Below are 24,336 nucleotides of genomic sequence, written 5' to 3'. Positions count from 1 at the left end.
AAATTAAAAAAAGCCGTCGTATAATATGTGGAACCAAAGACTGGGTATTTTCTTCTTGCTCGTTCATCGCGTACCCGCATGCGAGAAGCTTCGCGGGTTATTACACCGTTTCCCTAATCAAATCCTGGATCATCTTCCAGGATGGAATCAGGGTGGATGCGCGCAGTCGTGCCCGCATAACTCTTCCTCGTTCTTGAGAAATCGACCTCGGCAGATGGCACTTACTCCCGTTCGAGGGCCAAAGCCTAGCTGATATCGTGTAGCAACGGAGGGTAAAAGGGGGCAAGTTGGTTCAGGAGGAGCAGGACGAGCGAGCAAGCGAGCGAGAACCGTAATTCATATGCTAATCTGAAGGAGATGCCATTGTAATCTCCGGTCCACAAAGCCTCGCCTTGACGCGAAAGCAGGCTGAGTGATCTGTGCAACTCGACTGTAGCCCTTACACTTCTTCATATACATATGCATATTGGTGTGTCAGCGTGCGTGCACGCGAGCGCCCATACGTGTGCGTGGATAGGCGCCCATGTAAATGATGCGTTCGGGTTTGTGGTAAGCGGGTAAAAGAGCGAGGGTTCGATCAGACGGAACTGTCTTCGAATTTCAGCGACATAGTTGTATACTACATTGGGTCTGATACTTTGACCTGACTCAAACTTCAAGCTGCACTCACTGACAATGCAAAATGTAGGCAATCCTTTACTTTTCATTCACCCTCTCTCGTTCTCTCTCTCTCTCTCTCTCTCTTCAACTTCATATATCTATCTATCTATCTATCTATCTATCTATCTGCTGTCTTTCTTCATTCCTCTATCTCTCCATTTGATGTACACTGAAAATTCATTGGACAATCGTATATAATACATAAAATCGATCATGTCTAAGCCTAATGAATCGAGTTAAATTAACTTGCTACCGCTATTATCGGAAGTTCAATGAATTATCAAAACTCGAAAATTCAAGTAACGAAGCCAATACCAAATTCATTCTTCAACGTCATTCGTTCTTTTAGACGATAACATGAATATGACAGTTAATACAGCATCGAGCCACTCTGTCAGTGTTAAATTGCTGAAAGAACTTTGAGCGCAAAAGAAACGATAGACCCACCTTTCAACTACACGACCCTGAACGTCTTTCAGAGCTGACATAAAAGGTGGGAAGGGAGGCAAGGCAAAGACGCTTGCAGTCAAGACGAGAGAGTTTCATTGTTCGTGTGAATTGCAGCCGTGCTTTTTCTACGTTAATGACTGGCCTTTAGCCGAGAAAACTTAATTACATCGTTTATAGATCCGAGCGCCGTTCTCCGTTTTTCCCGCGCGACTCTTCGCGCACAGGTAATGTCCTATTAGTGGTACAAAGGACAGATCAAATTTTAATTGCAAGACGTTAGCCAAGGATCTTGCAGTCCTTCGAGAATAACGTTCTCTGGTGTTCCACCTGCATGAAGATACTTGAGCACGAATGTCCTCGGTAATGGTGTCGTGAATCTCACGAAGCTTTTTAATCATAAATTTTTTTCAGCGGTAAATCCTCCGATTAATTGCCTAGGGCTATGATCCACTCTCTGTGCTTTATCGAGGGATGATAAGAGATATTCCGAGACTTTAATCCCACATTGAAGAAAAAGTCGTGGGTGCGAGGAGACTCTTGGCTATAATCTAAAATAATCAATACTTAGATATACTAGGTTTATGAAGTTTCAGAGTTATTAAGTAAGAGCTTCGAGTGTTGCTTCTAAAAGTCAGTCAGACTTTTCAAATAGAATGGACGGACATTTTTGTTCTATTTTTTTCCTTTTAACTTGTATGTTAACTGCAGTCAAACAAAATAGATTTTAAACTTATAATTGCACCGAAGCCGGCCAATAGATGTGAAATAATATTTCTTAATTAGACAACTGATCAACGTCGTGATTTCTTCTTCTAAATTTTCCATAAATTTTATTACTTTTTTTAAAAACACGAACATCAAGATTGTATATTTTACTAATATTTTCTTGAAAATCCTACAAAAACTTCTATAAGAACAATGAAAACTTTTTCTGCAATAATACATATAAAATTAATGAATATTGTGATCCCGAAAAATTCCATAAAAATTTCTAAAAATATTCTCTGTCTATCTTCCATCTCTTTCTTCCCCGCAATCTACTTATTTATTCAGAAGATTCAAATGAATTTTAACGCTATTGGGTACAGCCAGAAAGAAGAATTATTTTAAACAAACACGAGAAATATTTTCTGTTTACCCTCCTCTTTCATTGCACTCTCTTACTCACTTTCATGATATTATCACTCTCACTCTCTCTCTCTCTCTCTCTCTCTCTATCGCGTGCACGCGCGCTTTGCCTTTCCTTTTCACTTTCTCTCTACGTTTCTCTTCATCCATTAATTTATCTCATGTGAACATTAACGCGCAACCCGCCAGAATCGTACATACAGATTTGAAAAGCAATGTTGAACAAACTCTTGTGTTAGCGGTTTTGACTGGATAAGGTTACTGAAAGCTGTGTGCCCAAGCTAGTTGAGCAAGTAAATAAGTTTCGATCCTCTGCACCCCCTCGCCCTTCCTATCAACCAGTCGCCCAGTAAGTATTTTCTTCTTCTCTTTCTGTCCCTTCCGTTATTTCTCTCTTTACTTTTCATGGCTCTCGTGTCAAAGGAGATAAAGACACTTGCCTAAACGTCGAATTCGTATCCCCAAATGACAGGATAGCGTCTTTTGTCGATTGCGTCGACATCAAAGTTTCAACTAAAATCATTGAATCTCATTTTCCATAATCGATATCTATAATCCGACTATATAAACAATAGTTTGAATTAGAATAAACCCAAATGTAATGCTATTTCTTTTGGATATAAAACGAAAATTATATTGGATTTTTTACTTACAGATTATCTAGGGATGATCCTTTGGAAATAACGTTCATTCTTTTTTCGATATTCTTGTATTTCTTTCATAATAGCAATGAATAATTTAATATACTCTAATATATGATTTAGCTTAGTTTTGGTGATTTATAAATCTTTAAAATAAAAATAATGGAATAGAAGTGAATGTTCAATTAATAAGACTATGAGTGAAAATTTCAAATGCCTTGAAAGCCAATATGTTATTTCAGAATGTCTTAGTATCTAACAGTAAAAGACATAAGCTAAGTAAAAAGCTAGATAAATAAAATACAAAATTACTACTAATGAAACTATAGATTTTTTTACAATCGATAAATAGGCTTGTTCAGAAAAAATTTCACTTTATTTGAAATAATGTATGAAAGTTCTAATTAATTAAAAACAAGAAGAGAGAGAAAAACGGTAATTTCAATATATTATCACGTTGTGCTATGCTATATTTGAACATACCGATCTCATGAAACATTCCAACAAATTTTATTTAGTAAAAAAAAGTACATCTTTACGAATCTATTACATTCTTTTCATTAAATTAAAATAATTTTCTATTTTTTTATAATTAATGTGGTTTGAAATGATAAAGCTTATTTATATTAGTCGGAGCAAGTTTTTTAATTTAACACTTTTATAGAAGACGTGGGAAATTACATGATTACTAATATTAATCTTGAAAATTAAGAATCCTAATATATTTTTTTTAAAAATACTAGACAAATAAATATTAACATAAAAATTTGAGTATTACTATGACTTTGTATACAATATGTTAACAAATTACCTTGCTCATTATTTAGAAATAGCATTAATAACAAAAGATTATTATTACATTAATACTACATACTCATATTATATAATGTACAGCGTTATTGATCTTTCCATACTTTACCTCATTGTAATTAATTTAAATCTACTAGAAAATCATTTTAATATTTCTATTTATTATCTTTAACGATGAGATGTCTTTGTAAAAGCAATATCAACTATCAAATAACAGCATTCTTAGCTTAAAAAAATTAAAAATTATTCTATCCTTCGATGCCAATTAAGATAAAATTCTCTTTATCATTAAATATGTTTGTAAAAGATTCTATTTTATCTAGTCATTAATATATTATAAATAATTATTTAAATTTGATCATTAAAAAAAATTATTTTATTTTAACTTTTTTATATAACTGCTTTATTATCTACATAAAATTCTACATTGAATGTAGGACAGATATACGTAATATAATACAGATATATATAATACATATTAGTTTTACTATCGATGAATCACAGATATATAGAACTGAGATTACAGTATTCGTTTTATTTTAAGTAACTAATTCAATTAATAAACTACTTGTTAAAACAAACGTAGAATAATTTTATTATATAGTCTGCTAAAAAATTAAAAAATGATTTAGTGTATTTCGTAAATTACGATATGTAAGCAATACTTACTTTGACTAAGGATATCATCATAAATTACCTACATCTATCGTATAGTGGCTAAATAAAGATTATAACAAACACAAAGTAAGTAACATCAAAGTGAATAAGCCATTTTGCCTGTCTCGAAAACTCGATCTATTTAGACGCCGGTACACATTGCGATGACGGCACGCCTCAAAATCAAATCCCATAGCGTCGTTGTCGCTTTTTCTTTTTCTTTGCCTTTGACGGGTTTTACTGGACACTAGGAAAAAAAAGTAGGGAAAAAACTTTTACCTCTCCGGAGCACATAATTTCCCGAGGGTAAATTCTTTCTTCGAGACGATAGGCCCTAAAAGGCACGTTAACACTCTTCGAGCGACAAAGGTCCAATTTCTCTAAAAAAAAAAGTAAACAATATATATATAGAGAGAGATAGATATATATATATATATATATATATAGAGAGAGAGAGAGAGAGAGAGAGAGAGAGAGACAGAGAGGATGAGTAAGTCCGCGTGCAAAGTAATGGAAAACCTTTATGAAAAGTAAAGATAGCTAAAAGGATGAGGGAAATAGAAAGATAGAAAAGTCAGAGTCATATCAAGCTATATTAATGCCTGAACAGATCTTTTATTGTTTATCTCTTCAGATAAATCTATGATACAGATCGTAAAATGTATGTCAAATTTAGCAATTTGTTTCTGCTTTAATGTAATATTGTATTTTCTCTGAAATTTTCCCTATTGGCTTTTTAAAGTGACATAATAAATAATAAATGAACTCTTTAATTAAAACACTTTAAAAATTATTTACAAATAATTTATTTTATAGATTGCATAGTAAAAAAAATAGACTTTCCTTTAATTAAAAAAAAAGAGAACGTAATATAAGCATATACATCATTTTCTCATCGAAGATGACACGATTATCTTAACATTGTTTTTACTTATATAATTTAATACTTCAAATGCGAAGAAAAATGAAAATGCTTATATTTTCATAGAACTTCACTGCGTCACTTGCAGATGTACTATTTGACTAGAAATACATTACGTCATTTACAAAATGAAAATTTACAAAAAAACATTTACGATTTTATGAATTTCTCATGATGTGTCAATTTAATTCCAAATAAACAGACTGTCAATAATAAGGATAAAAAGACCGTTGAATAAACTAAAAGTGAATGCGTAAAGAAACTATCGCTACTTAACTATTCCTAAATGTTTGTTTAGCAAGCAACTGTTATCCTTCGAGCCTTCAAAATCTTAGATTATTGGGATCTGTATTCTTACTCGACATCTCAAATGATTATATAAATGTATCCTTAATGTACGCAGTTTCCATTATTAAAAAAAAAAACGTATTTAAAATCCGAACTAAAACAGTTGCTGTGACCAAAGTAAACTCATATTCAATGATTTAATATTACGTGTACTTGTACTTGTACTTGTAAGAGTAAATACTAAAACTAAAGCAAGAGTCGGAAAGAAGCGGGGTTCATGGAAGATGGCAGGGGGGAAGGAACGTAGGTCACAGGTTGGGCGAGAATCTAATTTCCCGAGACAAATCCTTAAATGAGCCCGGGAGTCGAGGGAGCATTTACGGCCACCTGGCGGCAAGAATAAGTTGTAGTACTCCGGCGTCCTCGCAGCGTCCCAACGATTCACGAGGTTTTTAACTTTAGTGCACCGCAATGTCATCGAGCCGACGCCAAGCGAACAATGTTGACAAGCTTTTTAATTACCATCCAACTTTCCTTCTGCTGAGATTTTCTTTCTGCCACCCTCGACCTCCAGCCTCACCATGCACCGCACACTCCATCGACTGCCTAACATTCCATTCTCTTCCGACCTGCCAGCAACTCCTGTTCTTTAATTAACTCAGCGTAAAGGGGACACTGGGCTCAAATGTGTGAGTCCGGAGCGTGGATTTATCGAAATGAAATTTCGGGATGCTCAAGGGATTTCGGCGCTTAGTTTTAATGGGATCTTAATTATGCCGTGAGAAACTTAGTTATCTTTTATTTCTATAATGTGGACTTTCTAACGTGACTCTGACTACATTAGGTTGTGAATTTGACTTGCTGTATATAATATTCTTTATTGTTGATTTAAGAGAACAATTAATTAAGACTGATCGAATGTATGTACGGTACTAGTATACAAAGTAAGATTTTGAACGCAAAAATTAGAGCTTCGATTAACGTGGCGCATAATGTATTGATTTCTTCTCAATCTACAAATCATACATTAACGAAATACTTTACTTTACCATATTATGTTGCTTCCGACTATCTATGAATAATAAAACGGCGTTAAAATCAAAAATATAAAAATAAAAAAAATTTTTTTGCAAACTCATTTAATTAACTACTTTTAATTAATGAAAATTAAAAAAGAAATTTAATGTGAGGGAGAGTGAGAGAAGACATTAAAAAATTGTGTAAGAAATTAATCAAATTCGAAATAACGGGCGGAGAAAACGTAGTAATCGAAAAGAATAACATTTGAAAATCTATAAGCCTAATTCTACCTCCCGAACGCGCATACAGTAACTAACGAAATTAATCTGATGGACAAAAATAATTAGAAATATCCTGCACTGCCGAGCCTCATCAATTTATTATCCCATTTTTACCATATATGACAGAGGCAGGCAAACAAGAGCCTTTCATTTCTTATCGAGGCACACGTAACGTAACGAGGGTTACACACGAAAAGTCTTTAAACATATTAAGCATAATACTCTCGAGGGACTAGCTCTCAACAAAATAAGACCACATCGTAGCCCGAAGAGTGATGATCATATATATATATAAACCTCTGACTTTTATATACAACAAAAAAATAAATATAATAAAATAAAATAAACCTAAAATGAACCTTAAAAAGACAAAAATAAAAAAGGACGTTCTGTTTCTTTTTAGTTGAAATGAAAAGAAAGGAAGCCACGCCTACATTCTCTTTGTTTTTTCTGTTCTGTATTGCAGAGTGCATGATGGACGACGGGAGCGCCAGTGCCATCTTCTGGAAGTAGGAGGCACCGGTGGCGGCTGCTGCGAAGGTAACTTCGACTTCCAGGAGATAGCTAGAGCTTCCTATGTACTATCCATAAAGGGAGAGAGTTAACGTACAGAACAAACGAAAAACAAAATAAACGCCTTGTTCTCCTCTCCTCTCTCTCTCTCCCGCAGCCGTCTTTACGAAAAAAAGACCCCATTAGTCGACACGAGACGCCACGAGAGTGATTTTATTAACGGGAGGTTTGCCGAATGATGCAAGCGCTGAGAGAAGGAACGAGAGGGAAAAGGATATCGAGCGACTCTTTTCTCCAACGTCTCTCTCCCTCGTCACGCTACTACTTCACTGCTGATTCTATTTGGCCCTTACACACATGTTTCGCTAGCAAATGTTTTCCCTTGTTGCTGCTCGCTAATTCTCGATAAAAAGACAAAAACCAACAAACAGAATCAAGTAAACATGAAAGTCCAGGAGTGTCCCGCCCCTCATTAATCCATCCTATTATTTGCATTTTTGACTTAAACTTTCAAACATACTTAACTAAAAGTTAAGTCTAAGTTTAATTGTATTATATGAACTTTCTTTGTTTTTTTCTTTTATTGCGCATTACCATTAGAGTACATACTTACATTAGCATTTTGATGTACTGTTCATTAGCGTTCAAAATTCATAATTAATAATCTTCCAAGTTACAGTAAGCATTTGGCATTTCTGATTAACCATTTGTATCTTAAATCTTTTTATATTCGATTATAATATATAATTAATTATAGCAAGTTTTTCTGTTTTTCATTGTCAAATCTAATCAAGACACGCCTCATATTATCAGTATAAAGTCATTCTTTTTTCTTTTTAATTAATTTACGTGAAAGATATATTCATAAGAAAATTAAAAATGCAGAATAATTGCATTAACATTACAATTCCGTTTATCCACTCATATAAAATAAAACTTATTTCTATGGTAAAAAGCTCCTCCGTACATTCCGTTTATCACTAATCAGCAACAATACATTGTATACCAAAATCCCTAATCCAAATCCCTTTTCAATAACCATTTCCGCTCTATCTTATACAGCTGTGACCATATAGTGGCTCGCTCGTTGGATGTATTGTCTCGTTCGTTGTCGATGTTTTTATATATATATATAAATATCACCTTTGTAAATATCTATCTTTTATTCTAATTATAACGTGGTTTTTATTATTATTATTATTATTATTGTTTTATATACTACCTCAACTGTACCTAGAATCGTGACTGTTTTTATCTCTACAATTTTAATATCCCCTATCGAGTATAATGATATCCTATTACAAATGCCCACACACACGCAAACGAACATGCACATATAAACATACACAAACACGCGCGCGCCGCGTGCACAGTCACTCACTCACACTCGCGCACACACACACACACACACACACAGAGAGAGAGAGAGAGAGAGAGAGAGAGAGAGAGAGAGAGAGAGAGAGAGAGAGAGAGAGAGAGAGAGAGAGAGAGAGAGAGAGAGAGAGAGAGAGAGAGAGAGAGAGAGAGAGAGAGAGAGAGAGAGAGACAGACAGACAGAAGGACATATTTCACACATTTACTGTCGTAGTCGCATCTTATTACATATATTCACATCATATACATAAGTATACTGGCCTTATATCGACGTAAAAAATTAATCAAAACGCATAGTTGTAATAGCATTATCTACATTTAGTTCAATTTCTTTTTATTCATTTTTATTTATTTACTATTATGTTTGTTGTTATTATTATTATTATTATTATTATTATTATTATTATTATTATTATTAATCTATAATATGAAAATCCAGTGCAGATATTTCTAAAAAGCTCTCGCTTGATCTAACAAAATTATCTTAGGCATACGATAAATAAAATAATGAAAATTAAAAATGACCATGTCATTATCAATTGAACTTAAGTAAAAAATTATTAATTATTAAAAAAAAATTTTTAAAAAGCAGAAACCTAATCAGACCTCTACAAATTTAGCGAGATCACAAAGAATTGAAAAAACCGTTAACAAAGAAAGAGTCGAAAAATATTTAAACTTGATTCTCTTCTTTTCGATAATTAAAACTTCGATTTAAACATGTTTATTTATTATAAACTCATTAAAAGAGTCTAGTGCTATCTGAATGTAATTACTACTAAACGCATCTATTTAGATTCAATTTAGATTCAATATATCTGTCATTCTTTCCATGTTACACGGATGGAAAAACCGTTGAGGCGAACGCATTAAAAATATTCAATCGTCCTCATGGTTTTTCAATAAAAACTCATATATTAGAAATAACTGCAGTGCAGTAACAATTTTGATAAGCATTGTTGTGACTTATTAACTTGCGTGTGATAACCCCAAGAACTATCTCCTTTCAGCACTGCCCAAGTTCTCACTGCTATCATATTATACAATTGCCAGTATTGAATTCAATACATTTTTATTGCTACGATTTTATTATTAGAATCAGCTGTCTAATTAAATGAGCGTTAATATTTCTATAATACATACAGTATATATTTATTTCGACTCGTATTATGCAATTGAGTCAGAGAAACAATGTAACTTAAAAATTACTTTAAATATTGTAAAAAAAATTTATAATAAATTAGTATAGTTGTGAAAATACATGAAAAATATTGATCGATTCATATGAAGCAGCGTGAACTTGGTATATTTAGTAATAAGTCGCTTATCATTCCGCTCGGTACACGCGTCCTCACACTTATTCACATTATTATTTTTCTCCAGGTTATGGCTTAGGCCGTAGGTTGTCATTGATTGATTGACTGCTTGAATATTCATAATTGTTCGTGCAATACTTACTATAATTTAAGTTAATTATCACTCCCCTGATACTGTTACAATTCCCTTTTATTGCCTAAAACCTAATTTCGTCTTTTATTTTCTTTTTTTACAATTTATATATTTATATTTGAAATTATTACTGCTGCCATTATTCTTGTCTTTCCAAACATATACGCAGTCCCATATGGTGTTAGATGTACTTATTTGACTTACTCGTATGTAAATATACGTGTATACACATATAAACATGCACACGCACATAAATACACGCGCGCACACGCACACACACACACACATATGTATATATATATGTATATATACGTATATATACGCATATGTGTGTATGTATTATGCGAGAATTTGCGTGTGTATAAATACATGCATATATGTATGTGCATGTGTATGTATCTATACAAGTGTTTCAATCTCGTGCACATGTCACGCATAAAGCGTGCCTATGTACGATAATGTGTCCTCACAAGTTTCCTTTGGTTTCTTCAATTTTTTATTTTCCATTTATTTTCAACCCTCCTTCATAACCTCATAGGATGGTGGATGCTATGGTGTAACCGTATAACTTTGTCGTTCTCGGTGTTAGCCGCCAATTATTATTATTTTTGTTCTTCTTCATTCCCTTTAGTTTTACGTCTCTTTGTTTCGTAATTTTTTTACTCACTATTTTGATATATTTATCATTAAACGCTGTACTTGAATAGCAGCGGGACGATGGTCTTGACTAATAGCCCGTTCTTTTTTCTCTTTTTTTCTCTCTCTCTATCCCGTCGCCACGTAAACGCACGTACGGGAGCAGACAGAAAGCTGTTCGTGGGAATGCTCAGCAAGCAACAAACTGAAGACGATGTACGTCAGTTATTCAATGCTTTTGGCACAATAGAAGAGTGCACCATTCTTCGAGGTCCCGACGGAACTAGCAGAGGTAAGTTTTTCAACGTTATTTTTTCTAGAATTTTTGATTTATGTCAGAAACATTTGTCAATATTATAGTTAGCGACTGAATTAATAATTAACTTACAAATAAATTTACACTAGATATTAGAATTGGAATATTTTGAATATTTTGTACCAAACATTGCTTTATTATAATAAGTGAACTGATTATATTATAGCAATAAAACTTCAAATTTGTAAACATAGATTCTGAGTATGCTTTTAAATTATAATTTTTAAGTCATTCAAAAATTTATGTGACTCAATAGATGGTATTGAGTTTTATTAAATTATTATATATTAATAAATTTTAAACACACTATGTTGTGAAAGATATTTTTCAGATATCATGCAAAATCTTATCATGAGTAAAAACAAATTTAGTATAATTATACTATTCCTTATGTAATAATTGACTGCAAACTAACGCGGTTTTAAATCCTTTTGCAATTACTTATTAATATACATTGTACAATTTGTCATTGATATTTCAAATGAGCACGGCTACGGCTGTATTAGTAAATTAAATCGAAGGAAACACTGATGACTCTATAACGATTCAATTATTATTGACACTATTAATGATTGACACACACACTTACTGTTGAGATATATGAAGTTTCATGTAGATACTGAACCTTAATCAATTATTAACGAAATTTATTATTAAACCACTGTTATTATTATATATTATTTACTAGTATAAAGTAGTCCGCAGGGAAAAGCACGAAATATGACGATGCGTGGCAGAAAACCTATTTACGTACTTCGTAACTTGTAGCTTTAGTATATAAAAAGACAAATTTATTTACCTCCTGTAGTTACGTAAAGTAATAATTATTATGAGTTGAGAATATATAGTAGCCTACTAGCTCTCAAATATTTCATATATCAATCAGACATAATAATATCGTTGTAAATAATAATATTAATAATAATAATAACAACAAAAACAACACTTATACAATTTCTATGAATTTATAAATAACAAATCGGTGTAATGGAAAACAATTAAGTATAAAATTAATACTCAACAAACTAATAAAGTACGAGAGATTCGACGAGACGACGAGGAAAACGTACGAATACGAAAGGGAACGTTTTTTATTCAATTTGTTGTTAGGTATGTTTGAATTTGTTAGGGCGGCTGGACAAAAATGTAATCTATTTGATATGATAACAAATATTTTATTATAAGATGTTACTTTACTTTAAATGTAACGTTCAGTTGGGACCTTTAATTAATGCATTAATTTATGTTAAATGTCATGTAAGAGAAATCTGGTTATTAATTAGTAATATTTAAAAACAATAAAGGTATCATAATGGTCCAATTTTAATATGTACTCGTTTCTTATCTTGAAATGTCAATAATAAATTTTCAACTTACTATGCTGTAATATTTTTTAAGTAAAATTTGAACGATAATAATAAGAATAAAATCTTTACAAAATATATTATTAAAATAGAAAATATGTTGTCTTGAATTCACTATTAATATGACAGATGTAAAATATGATGGAATTGAAAAAAATATGTAAAAAAGCATAGCAGGTAAACATGTCGAGAGAATGTTAAAATTGAAATTTGAGACATTTTTAGTAATAACGTGAAAAAGAAATTAACGTTACGTACTGATACTCGCCGCAAGGCGTCTAACAGTGCAATATTTTCACCCGTACGATGGAGAATTCAAATATTTTTATTCGGAAATGAAGTAAAATCGCCATAGCTCAACTTAATAAAAAAAAAATTACACGAAAGGTGTATTTACCTCAATGTATCGAACAAATTTTTTGAGTATATTCGTGAAAATATGCAGTCGAAAGAAGCACATACCTAAGTCTGCTTTTTTATAACAAATTTTTGATAACACGCGCTTATATTTGAAGTATTTAATATTATAATATTACTTTATCATAAAATCATTTAGATAATACTTATTTCATATAAATATTTATTTATAAATATGGACACCCTAGTGACATATATGACATAATGTGATATAAACGATAAGTTTAAATGCTAATATGCTTAAAATATCGTAAAATATCAATCGCAAATTTTAAATACATGTTGCAAATATGTATAATTATATAAAAAAAAATTTGTTTGAATTAAATTTTTGTTTGAAAACAACGCGAATGGAACAACCGAAACAACTGAACAACTGAAATGAAAAATTAAAAATCAGATAAAATTGTGTACAATCATGTCTATGTATTAAACGTTGTGTCTGGCTGCAAGCAACCAAAATATTTGTATATAAAAAATATACTTTGAATGCATGAATCTGAAGGCTCGTTTTCGTGGTAAACGGTCTTGTATATCTGGCACCTCACCTATCCGCGTAAAATCCATTTTTTAATTAAAACAGAAATAATGCGCCTTCGACGAAATTGCTCTTAATACATTACTAGCGAGTGCCTCCCGATATCTCAAGATCTTGATTTTCTTGGCTTCTAATTGTGAATGGATTTTCAGCCTCTGTGAAAATCCAATCGTGTGATCCTAAAAAATCTATTTAATCATCGCTCTAGGATGAAACGCAAATGTCTCGACTACTCTGTTTAATTCATTTTTCCGAGAGAGCAAAGTTTTTTACGAAGACGTGTGGAAATGTTTCTCCTATTACTACTAATGATATTACATATCGTATGTATGAACATAATTTATTTCGTATCCTACAATAAAAGGAAAAACTCTGTTCTACACAATTTCGTACAGCATATTATAAAAAAATATTAAAATAATAATAACAGTAATACTAAATATGATGAAAATAATAATAATAATATTAATAATGATGATTATGATGATCATAGTAACGATGATAATAATAACGACAATACAAAAGTCCTTTTATTGTTCATATTATTCAAGCAAATCAGGTATAATATTTTATAAGTTTTCATATAGGCTCCGCAAAGGCATTTGGAAGCACTAAAGAATTTAAAAAGAATTTGTTATGATTGTAATGATTGTAATGAAAGAAATTCAGGACAGACAATCCATCATACGAATGTAATATTCAACGTCGGTTTGATCGTGAAAATCTAGAATTTGCACGGAAATACCATAAATGACAGACGAAGTAGGACTCTTAAGCGTCGCCCATAATCTTTTATGCACGGCCCAATTGATTAGCTCTTCCATTAAAAAATCGCTTTAAACATCAATCGCTTCGTTTCGGTCATCCAACCTACGCAACATCAACGTTATATAGTACAGAGAGGCCGGCGACCATTGGAACGGCCTCTTCAGAGCAGGCGCACCGAGCCTCCGCGGGCGTGTCCTCGTTCTCTCTTTGGCCTGGCTTTGAGCCAAGAGAGCGCCTACTCTGCCACCTCCACTCTGCCCCCGCTATCTCCATTCGCGAGTACTTCGACCAAAGAGACGCAACGTTGCGGGCGCGCCAATTTTTGGCGGTCAGCGGCCCAACGATTTTCCAGCCCCGGATTTGCTAAATCGAGCCGAAGCCGCGTTGTCGAGCGGACAAAACCACCGGTTTTTCTCTCCCCCGCTTTAAGACACTTTGTGGGACTTGACTAGCAGCAGACTGCATTGGAGAACTTTGGTACTGACTTTGGCAGCCGATGATGTCTAAAGGTATTATGGATAACGATAGGTTTTTAACTAACGATTAAGCATTCCAGATCCGTTTGCCTCAAAATTACTTTTCGATAATAGTACGTTCGACAACTACGTACTTAGCCCCTATCTTCACTATGCACACATCGCAGTTTATCGTTCGTCTCGTCTCTCGACTGTTATGGTTTTATATGCCAATAAATGTATTAATGAATTGTTCTTTCTAAGATGCGTAATATAAGTGCAAGCAATATGGCTGTCGATGATACGAAACGAGACTTACGGACCAACGATTCGAGCTGCTTCATTTTCAACGCATGTAGCTCCTTTGAGATCTTCGCGAACTTGCTTGCAAGTTTCCGAACGACGAAGGCGCGCGTAGATTATCAACGGGTATACGCCCCTCCCCGCCAACTGCAAAAAATAAGGTAAAAGACCCACGGCTCCGTGGGCCACAGTAGCTTTATTAAAAAGATGGCCTACGAGCTGATTGAGCGTCGAATCGCGTCACGATTTCTCCTATAAATTTACCAACCGATGGACTTTAATCTCAGTACTTACGTATAACATAGACCAAAATAATATCTGCGCGAAGGGAATGAGGAATATAAACCTTCGACGCTGATCTCTCCATTACGTGGCGGATTAGCTTGTTATGAAACTTCGTAACTACTCGTCCTGTATACGTACGCATGAGAATTCATGATAGAACGTATGTACTGTGCTTGAGTTCTAATGCCCAATTCGAAATTTTGATTACTATATCTAAATTGTTATAATGTATCTCTCAACTTTACTCTTTCGGTGCTAAATAGCCAAAATGTTCTTTCTCTTGATTTTATAAAAATCAGAATAATAATAATCGCCTCATTTCGAGATAATCAACGTAATTCATGGCTATTTCACGTGTCAATTCTCATTTCAATCATTATAAACCATTGTATTAGCTATCATAAGCACTCGCGTGTATATACAGATAACAGATAAAAGACAACACTTTCGTTGATATATATTTAATGAAAAGAGAGTAGGGAATATAAAAAATGAAAGAGAAAGGTACAAAAAACTTTATTTACAAATAATATGTGATTGAAGAAGTTTTATCTTCATTATTTGCGAAATTTGCTATTTCTACGCTAATAGGTGAAGCCAATAATATAGACTAAATTGCAATACAAATATAAAACAGCCGCAATTCGATATTCTACAACATTACACAAACATAGTCCTGCAGTATTTACTATTAGCCTAAAAAAATTTCCCTCGCATATATTAAATAATAATTTTATACTGAAAATTTATCTCCCATCGACACAATAAATACATCAGATCAAAAAACAAAAGCGAGTACTCAGACGAACAAAATATTCAGCTATCTTCTATTATTTTACAAATAAAAAATAATTGGATAAATTTGATCAGTGTGAATTCATTGCACAAGACTGTCACCAGAATAATAGAGGGCACATCGTTATTCCAATTCTCAATTGTTCGCTTTTTTGTAGGCGTTTTTATGACGTCAATGAGTGTCTGTATCGACTGCTTCAGAAAATTGAACGCGTTACACCTTAAGTTTCACCTTATTATGTGTCTGGCCACCAATAAATATATAAATATATTATTTCATTGTTGCTTCATATATTTAAAATTTTTAACATTATTGCTGTGGATTATTTATCATGATTCATTATTGTATTTCAGGTTATTCTCGAATAAAAAAAATTATAATCATAACATAATTACATACTAAAATTCTAATGTATAAGAATTTATAAAGAACCACTTGAGTACATAATAGAGAAAATTATATTATTACTTTATACTCACTAAATAGACATTTTCTAAAAATATACAATATATTATGAAATAAAATTTCTTATATACTTTAAAATCGATAAAATGTTTAATACATGCGTTATATACATAATACACGTAAAAGCTTTGTTTTATACTATTATTATATTATACAGATACAATAATCTGAGTCCTGTAAAAGCACAAAACTCATTAATTATGCAATTTATTTTCGATATTATTATACTAAGGGAAGCGTACCTCTATCGATACTACGTTTACGCATGTAGGTATTAAGTTCTTCCAATGCACGTATACGATTTATAAACTTTACTCGCAACATTAAGATAATTGATCGCCAGAGTTCCTATATATATGTATAAATTGACCGTCTCAATAATATCAAATTTGGCGAAATCAATAATAGCATAAATCTACAAGCTTACTCACACGTATTTTATTATGACGAAGAGTGGAGTAGAGGGTCCAACGTCATCAGCATTAATTATTCGATCTTGATGTGCACCGTTAATTTAATAACAGCGTTTCGGCAATATGCACTTTGTTCTGTTCAACTTCGTTATTGAAAGTTTCGTACGACCAACAAATTAGTCGCTTGTCGTTATATAACAGCGCTGGACTTTTATGAACTTTGCTACTCTGACATGCACAATTAATCGAGATTTTTCGAAATTGTGTGACTCTTTTCTTTCTAATTTTATATTAAAAGCGGGAGTTTGTAAATTAAATCTCATTTAGTCATATGTGACATACTTTCAAAAGTAATAAAGCCAATAATTATACAGTTTTATTTCTAATTTTTATTTTCTAAAGTCTAGTTTTTTATGCATGTGAGTGCTGTTATCCAAATAATTACAAAACAGCAAAAGGTATTTTGAAAAATAATTCATTTTTATATAAATTTGATGATTACATTCAAATTTAAATAGTTAGTGTATGACTAATACACTGCGGTAAAATGTAATATTTGTTTATCGTTGATTGTTTAAAAATTAATTTCTTTTTTTAGTGCATATATGTTTAGACAAAACTTGAAAATCTCTAAATATCAAGTGAAATGTTTCTATTACAATTACATTGGTTCCATACTAGAGTAATTTATTAGTAATAATTCAAATTTAGCAAATTCACTTTAAATCCTATGCATCTAATAACACAGTTCTTACTTTATAATTTCAAATTTTTTTAGCCATTTCTTATTCCTTAGAGATAGTGCAGATATTTTTCTTTCAATATAATTATAAGTTTGACTAGCAAAAATCTTTCAAAATCATTTAAATAATGAGCCTAAAAACAAAATTTTTTATAATCAATATACTATCGATTTTTATTATGATTATTTATTACTATTTGAGTAATTTCATGATATTTATATTTGCATTAATTATTGTAAATTTATTTAGTGAATGCCTGTAAGCTAAATAATGAATTGTTTACACGTAGCAACAATAAATGCAGCATTTACGTGCAAGTTAGACCAGTTGCAACAAACCAGCGCATTAAATAGTAATAATGTTGCTATGCAACATATTGTCTACTCAATCTCTTTATCTCTTTCTTATATTCTCCTTTCATATTCTTCATCCTTTTGCCCTAAACGTAATTCACTAGAAATAAGAGGTTACACCTTTGAAAAATTTTGAATTCTAAATGTATTTTACGTTTCCTATAAAAAATTGTTGCTATATTTAGTATTAGAAATATATGTAGCATATCTTTATAGGGAAAAACATCCAACAATAACTATATATAACAAAGCTCCCATATCGATCTTTTGCTAAATAAAAAATCTTGATTAAATATATATATTTAATGTCATGATTAATTGAATTTGATTATTATATTTATCCACAGATTTGTTATACTGTATATTGCTAAATATTATTGAACAAATTTTATAACAGAATTTTTATTTAGTTATCTTATATTATTAAAATATTTTCTTCTTAATTTTTCTAATATATCAAATGGATATCATAGTTGAGATCTCTTTTCAATAGCATTTATTATAAAAGAGTTTCAACTTACTCTAAACTCAAAATTATTAGCATTTTTATATTATTCGTATTCTATAAATGTATTTGTAACGTGCAATGATATTATTTATATGATATATTGCACGAACTTCAATATTATTATATACTGTGAAACATAAACTATTTTCGAATAAGCACAACCAAACAAATACATTTGTAAATCTAAATAGTTGACCTGTTTACTTGTTTCTGTCGTTCTGTTACTTTTCCGCTATTTATAATTGAGCCTATGGCACATTGAATGAGCAACGGTCATCTTGAAAATAACTCGTAATCAGTCTTCTCTTCATGCGTATTATTTTTCTTTCAACTCTCACTCTTTGATAATTCTTTTTCACGCAAACACTCCCATGCCTACGCGCTCACATACATCCTATACTAACTCTTGATTTTAAACTCGAAAGTTTTTATAAAATTATAAAGCTAAAGCCTGTATATCATTTAAGAATAAAGAGTTTTCCTATTCAAAGAACTTAATGAATCCCGCGAGATTTCAAGTATTTATTTTAACAAATGTTCACTTTTAAAATAAGGTCAATTTTTAGAAACGTATAAAATGGACTTAGAAAATGATATATAAAGATAATGTTAATGCCAAAAAAACATACACAACACTATATATAATTTCATTAGAGAAAAACCGTATGTTATTATCTTAATACAGAAAATAATAAACTTAAGTAAATATATTTATAAAATACACGGTACGTCATTTAAAGGATCATTGAGATAAACTAAATATACCATTAAACATACGTTAAATTTATTTACACGATAAATTAATTTTAATTTAAAATGAAAACGTTCAAAAAAAAGAAAAACGATAAAAAAATTACATTGTAAAAACGAAAAACTTTTTAGCACAAATCTTCGAACAAAAATTATACTACACTAGTAGATTTACATTACTATATTATTTATAATAATATTCTCTATTTTGAATTCTATAATTCTATAATCCATCATTAAAAATAAGATAATATTTATCATAGCAATATTTTAATAATACATTACGTTAGACGAGCGGCGAAGGGGGAAACTAACATCAAATACGTCATTCGCTAGTGCTTAAAACTCAAATAGTGCAAAAACGCTCACAAATAATCACCTAAAGTCAAACGAAAATAACAGATGAAAGGGTATGCCCGACAAACATATTCTCAGAGCAAATTGCAGGATTGTTGGCAAAGTCGACTCGAGGCGAACGCTAAACGAAAAGAAAAGCAGGCAAGCCGGTAATGAGTTTCACGCTGGAGTACCTATTAACATTCACAAGCGTAACGCTTCATTCGGTATTTTCGCGTCAGCTTTTGCGCAGAAATTGAAATTGCGAACCAACTCAAAAGATGAGAGCGAGAGGGAGCGAAAATTCTTTATCGTGCGTACTTTAAAATGACGCACAATTGACGGTTGATGGGGTAAATTTAAACCCGCGAATGAAGCTGACGGCCAGTAATCGTCTTCAAGAGGGGCTGGAAGTCGCCTAGTGAAATATTCTGATTAAACGGGAAGTTGATGGTTGCACCCAAGAAGTTTCGTTTTTCTACTTTAGACCTTGTGCCAATATTGCGAACTTTTCACTTTTAAAGAATCCATTCTCGATACGAATCAATTACTTTTGGCAATTTAACTTTTTCACGTTACGCAAGTGTGCAATGAAAAAAAAAAAAAAATCCGGAAAGTAATTTGTCAACAAATTTTACTATCATAGTAAAATACAGTTAAAATAAGCATGAGATATAAGTAATAAAATTAAGTTACAAAGAAACATTATTATGCGGTCATAATATTATACGGAAATTACATTGTTAACTAAGTTACATAATTAGGTGGAAATTTTCAAAATTGTTTAAAGCTTCTTAGTTTAGATTATTATGATTTGAAAGGAAACACACGACGAATTATACTATATTGCTATTAACTAAACAATACTTAAACATCACGCTATATTAATTTGATTTCAAATAATTAAATTGAATAAAATACAATCACTAAATTCAAAATAATCCATAGCCTCGTCCACTAGTCAAACGGATAGTGGAGTATCGAGTGAATAGTATTCTGGAAACAGACGCCATAAAACAGTGACGTATTCGTGATATATAACGAATCTATAATTTTCCAGCGCCAGATAGACGTTTTATGATGGTCGATGAACGCAGGTTGATCGTCCTCAATTAATTCAACCAATGTCATTCGTACAGTTAAAAAACTATATGTGCGGGCAATCATATAACGCCTATGAAAACAAATAAAAAGCTTGCGCGCCTTTTATTTACTTGCTTATCTAGTTTCACATTACCTTGCTATTCTTTTAAATTGATTTTAATTATTCATTTGCACATTACCTCTACTTATCGTTTATCTAGAATTATAATTACAAGTTTGAAACTTGAAAGTATTTTGTCAAACATATTTAATGACGCACAATACACTTTCAATTCATGACGCACAGTCTATAAATAATTTCAATACTAGTCAACTTTTTTAAAAGTATTAATTAACTATTGACAATCTCTCCAATGCATTAGAACAGTGACTGAAAAGCACCTTAAGAATTCATTCCATAATATAATTACTTCTAATCAAATATACTTAAATTGTAGACTAAAGGCTAGGCTAATGAATTAATGAAAAATGTCGGATTTTATAAATACAGCTTTCATCATTCGTATAGTATTACAGCAGTAATCAATGTCCGAATATCGGTAATTGTACTCGCACTAGATTATCAACGAGCGTTTCATGCAACATTAAACATGACCGAAGAAAACATCGTTCGAGGAAATAAAACGTAATTTTTTAAACAGCTTTGGTATTACGCTCGTAGGTGTGTCGCTCCCCTAAAAACAACAGCAACCCAAGCTTTATCTAGAGAATATTTACGCATGACAAGACAACAACCGTGCGACTATTCCATGTCCGAACTGTCTCTATACACCCTACCAATAATCCCCTCCTTCTCTCCATCACTTTCTTTTTTCTCTGTTTTATTATCTTTATTGTTCACGTTTCATTATATTATGCTCTACTTCACTCCATCTCCTCCTTCACTTTTTCCTTATCCTTTTACTTCTCCATCTCCTCCTTCTCTTCCTCTCGATTACTTATCATTATCACACAGACTCTTCAATCTTCAATAATCACCAAAATACATCACTTTCGAATTTTTAAGTGGTACTACAACTATACTACTAATCTTTTTTAAAATACAGCCAGCATTTATTAGGTATATGTCATAGTGTCAAAAATTTTCTAATGGTACTTGAATAGCTCATTGCTTGTGTATATGCGTCGGATGAATGCGTATGCATGCACATATATGAATGAGCGATGAGTGGACTTGTTACCTCCCCTATCTTTTTCTTTCCATTTGTAACTCCGATCGATATATACGTAAAGGGTCGCCAGACCGTAGTCCTACTCTCACTTCTAAACATTGGTGAAAGGGTGTGTGCCCAGTCGTTTCGATACTCTGATTTTCAATAGCAGACGATATTCTTGTAGAATAAAATAATTGTGCGTACAGTTCTTACTTGTTAAAACTTTTAAGAAAAAAAAGTCGTTAAAAATTGTCGCAATAAGGTATAGCAAATGCACTTACGAAGCTTAGCGTCTAAACGTGAATGCTTTTAGTTATTTGATTCATATCATTTAAGATTATCCATTAAGAGTACTCCAAACATTGTTGTCTTTTTTATTTTAATCACTTTATATATGCAAAGTATTCGTTTTTTTATTCTAGCTTTAAAATGTTCAATGCAATTCGTTAATTCATGCAACCGAATAAATGATATAATAATTGAAGAAAAAGAAAAAAAGAATGCAATGTCTGTATATTTCCTTTATTAACTATGTATTACATGACGCGACACTTTTATCGCTTCATAGCGCTATATGAAAGAATAAAAAAAAAAAAATCAATTTTGAAAAGTATGTGGCATTGTAGCAATAAAATTAAAGAAACCTTACGAATAACTGGATTTATTAATTTCAATGGCAGATAAGCTTCGTCGATTCACGTCCTGGATACACGTTATAATTACATTTTGTACTAACCAAATCGTACAATTTCCGCTAATATCCCATTGAATATTTAACATATGTGGCTTATTTTTTTGTCTCTCTCGCGAAAAAGTAATATTGCATTATTTAAACTCACAAGACTTTCCATATCTATGGAATACAGAGTACTAAGTATCTAATAAAAGTCTAGAGGCAAACTTGCGTAATGCTTCATTTCAGTAAGAAGAAAAAAAAGCTCGGCGTCTTTATGACGGCCATTGTTCGAACACTTCGCGCTGATCTTCGAGGAAAGAGGATGTGGAGGACAACAGAAAAAGAACGGTAAGCCGCTATTGTACTCGTGAGATTTAGTGTTTTTATATTAATACGATTACTGTCTGGCGGGTCTTTCCTTTCACTCGTCTTATCGAAAGGATCCCTCAACTAACTGGAAGACCTTGCGACCTCCTTCGACGTCTAAACGTGAATATATTCCCAGTGGCCACTCGGCGAATTTTATCGAGTACCGGTGTTGCTCCATAGAGGATACTATTACCTTTGAAGCTCTCGCCATCGATGGCTTTGGTGCCCATCCTTACCTATAAATTCTGCAAATTCACCATAAACCTTTACATTCGCGTGCATTACGAATTTTGTATATGCACACGAGCATACCCGGATATAAAGATAAGTTCTTTGTATGTAAAAAATTATTCTTTATATCTCATCGACTTCTTCATATCTTCTATCGACTGGCCGTAGCTCAGTAAAAAGACAAGGGCAACTTTACCAATCGACTAAAATCTCTGCTATCCGTCTCCTGCTCAAAAACACGCCAATTGCAGTATATACGCGTGTTGAAAAGTATATTTTTAATTTACTTTCTTAATAGAATGTTGTTCTTGAATTGGTTTTCTTTTTTCTTCAAAAGACACGAGAATTTTAGCTCTCTTTTACACCGAAACAGCCAAATATATACCTCTAACTCTAATTAAAACATTAATAATAATTAACGGGATATTTTAGATGAAACTAATGAAGATATCTCATTTAGAAAATAAGTAAATAAGCGCTAGACATAGCTACGGATGATTAATTTTCAGAAAGCAAATATTGACCGTTTATAAAAACGCAATGCAACAATTATAAATTGACGTGCTACAAAAACGTTACATTATTGCCCACAATCGGTGCTTGTCCGATAATTCTCAGTCCACCCGCTTCTCCGTTCGCAAAAATCCATTTCACTTTTAATTAGTGCACATCATTATTTTCGCCCGTACACAACATTTTGTATTTCAACGCGAAATAGCTCAAGCAAATCAAAGCTTACGCTAGCGTGTGAACACGGAGACGAGGGAAGAGAATCGCAAGCTAACTTTGTGCAGCGCGTCACAGGCGACGATCGATACGAGACTGCACAATGACGAGATGCCGTAATTACGAGCATGTCCAATCATCCTCTTCTCCACTGACTCTCTATATATTTATGCGCACGTGCCTGCGCTTGTGTATAATGTGATGCCAATATAATCGACGGCGCATCCTGTCTTCCTTTATTCGGGACGCTATTCAGCGTCGGGAGTCGAAATGTACTCCCGCCGACAATTACTACGAAGCTTAAAACTTTGTGACTCAAAACACGGCCGACGAATTTTGTTTATTAAACAAAGCTCTGGATATTAACAAATTTTTCCCTACCTTCAATTCCGTGTTTTTCTTTTTTTTTGTTTTTTTCTTTTTTTTACCTACGGCAT

At 32.2% G+C, this 24,336-nt stretch overlaps 1 protein-coding gene across 1 annotated transcript in view; it reads left to right on the top strand.

The window, feature by feature from the left end:
- The window catches only part of bru3 (CUGBP Elav-like family member bruno 3), a 95,053-nt gene that overhangs the window by 2,173 nt on the left and 68,544 nt on the right, over positions 1-24,336 (top strand). Inside the window, exon 2 of the mRNA XM_011499027.1 lies at positions 10,996-11,121. Coding sequence (XP_011497329.1) covers positions 10,996-11,121 — 126 coding nt within the window. The remainder of the gene's footprint in view (positions 1-10,995; positions 11,122-24,336) is intronic.

The sequence above is a fragment of the Ceratosolen solmsi genome, unplaced genomic scaffold, assembly GCF_000503995.2.
Source record: "Ceratosolen solmsi marchali unplaced genomic scaffold, CerSol_1.0 scaffold10, whole genome shotgun sequence".
NCBI lineage: Eukaryota > Metazoa > Arthropoda > Insecta > Hymenoptera > Agaonidae > Ceratosolen > Ceratosolen solmsi.
Note: the sequence above shows the minus strand (reverse complement) of the source record. Positions and strands in the feature narration are given on the sequence as shown.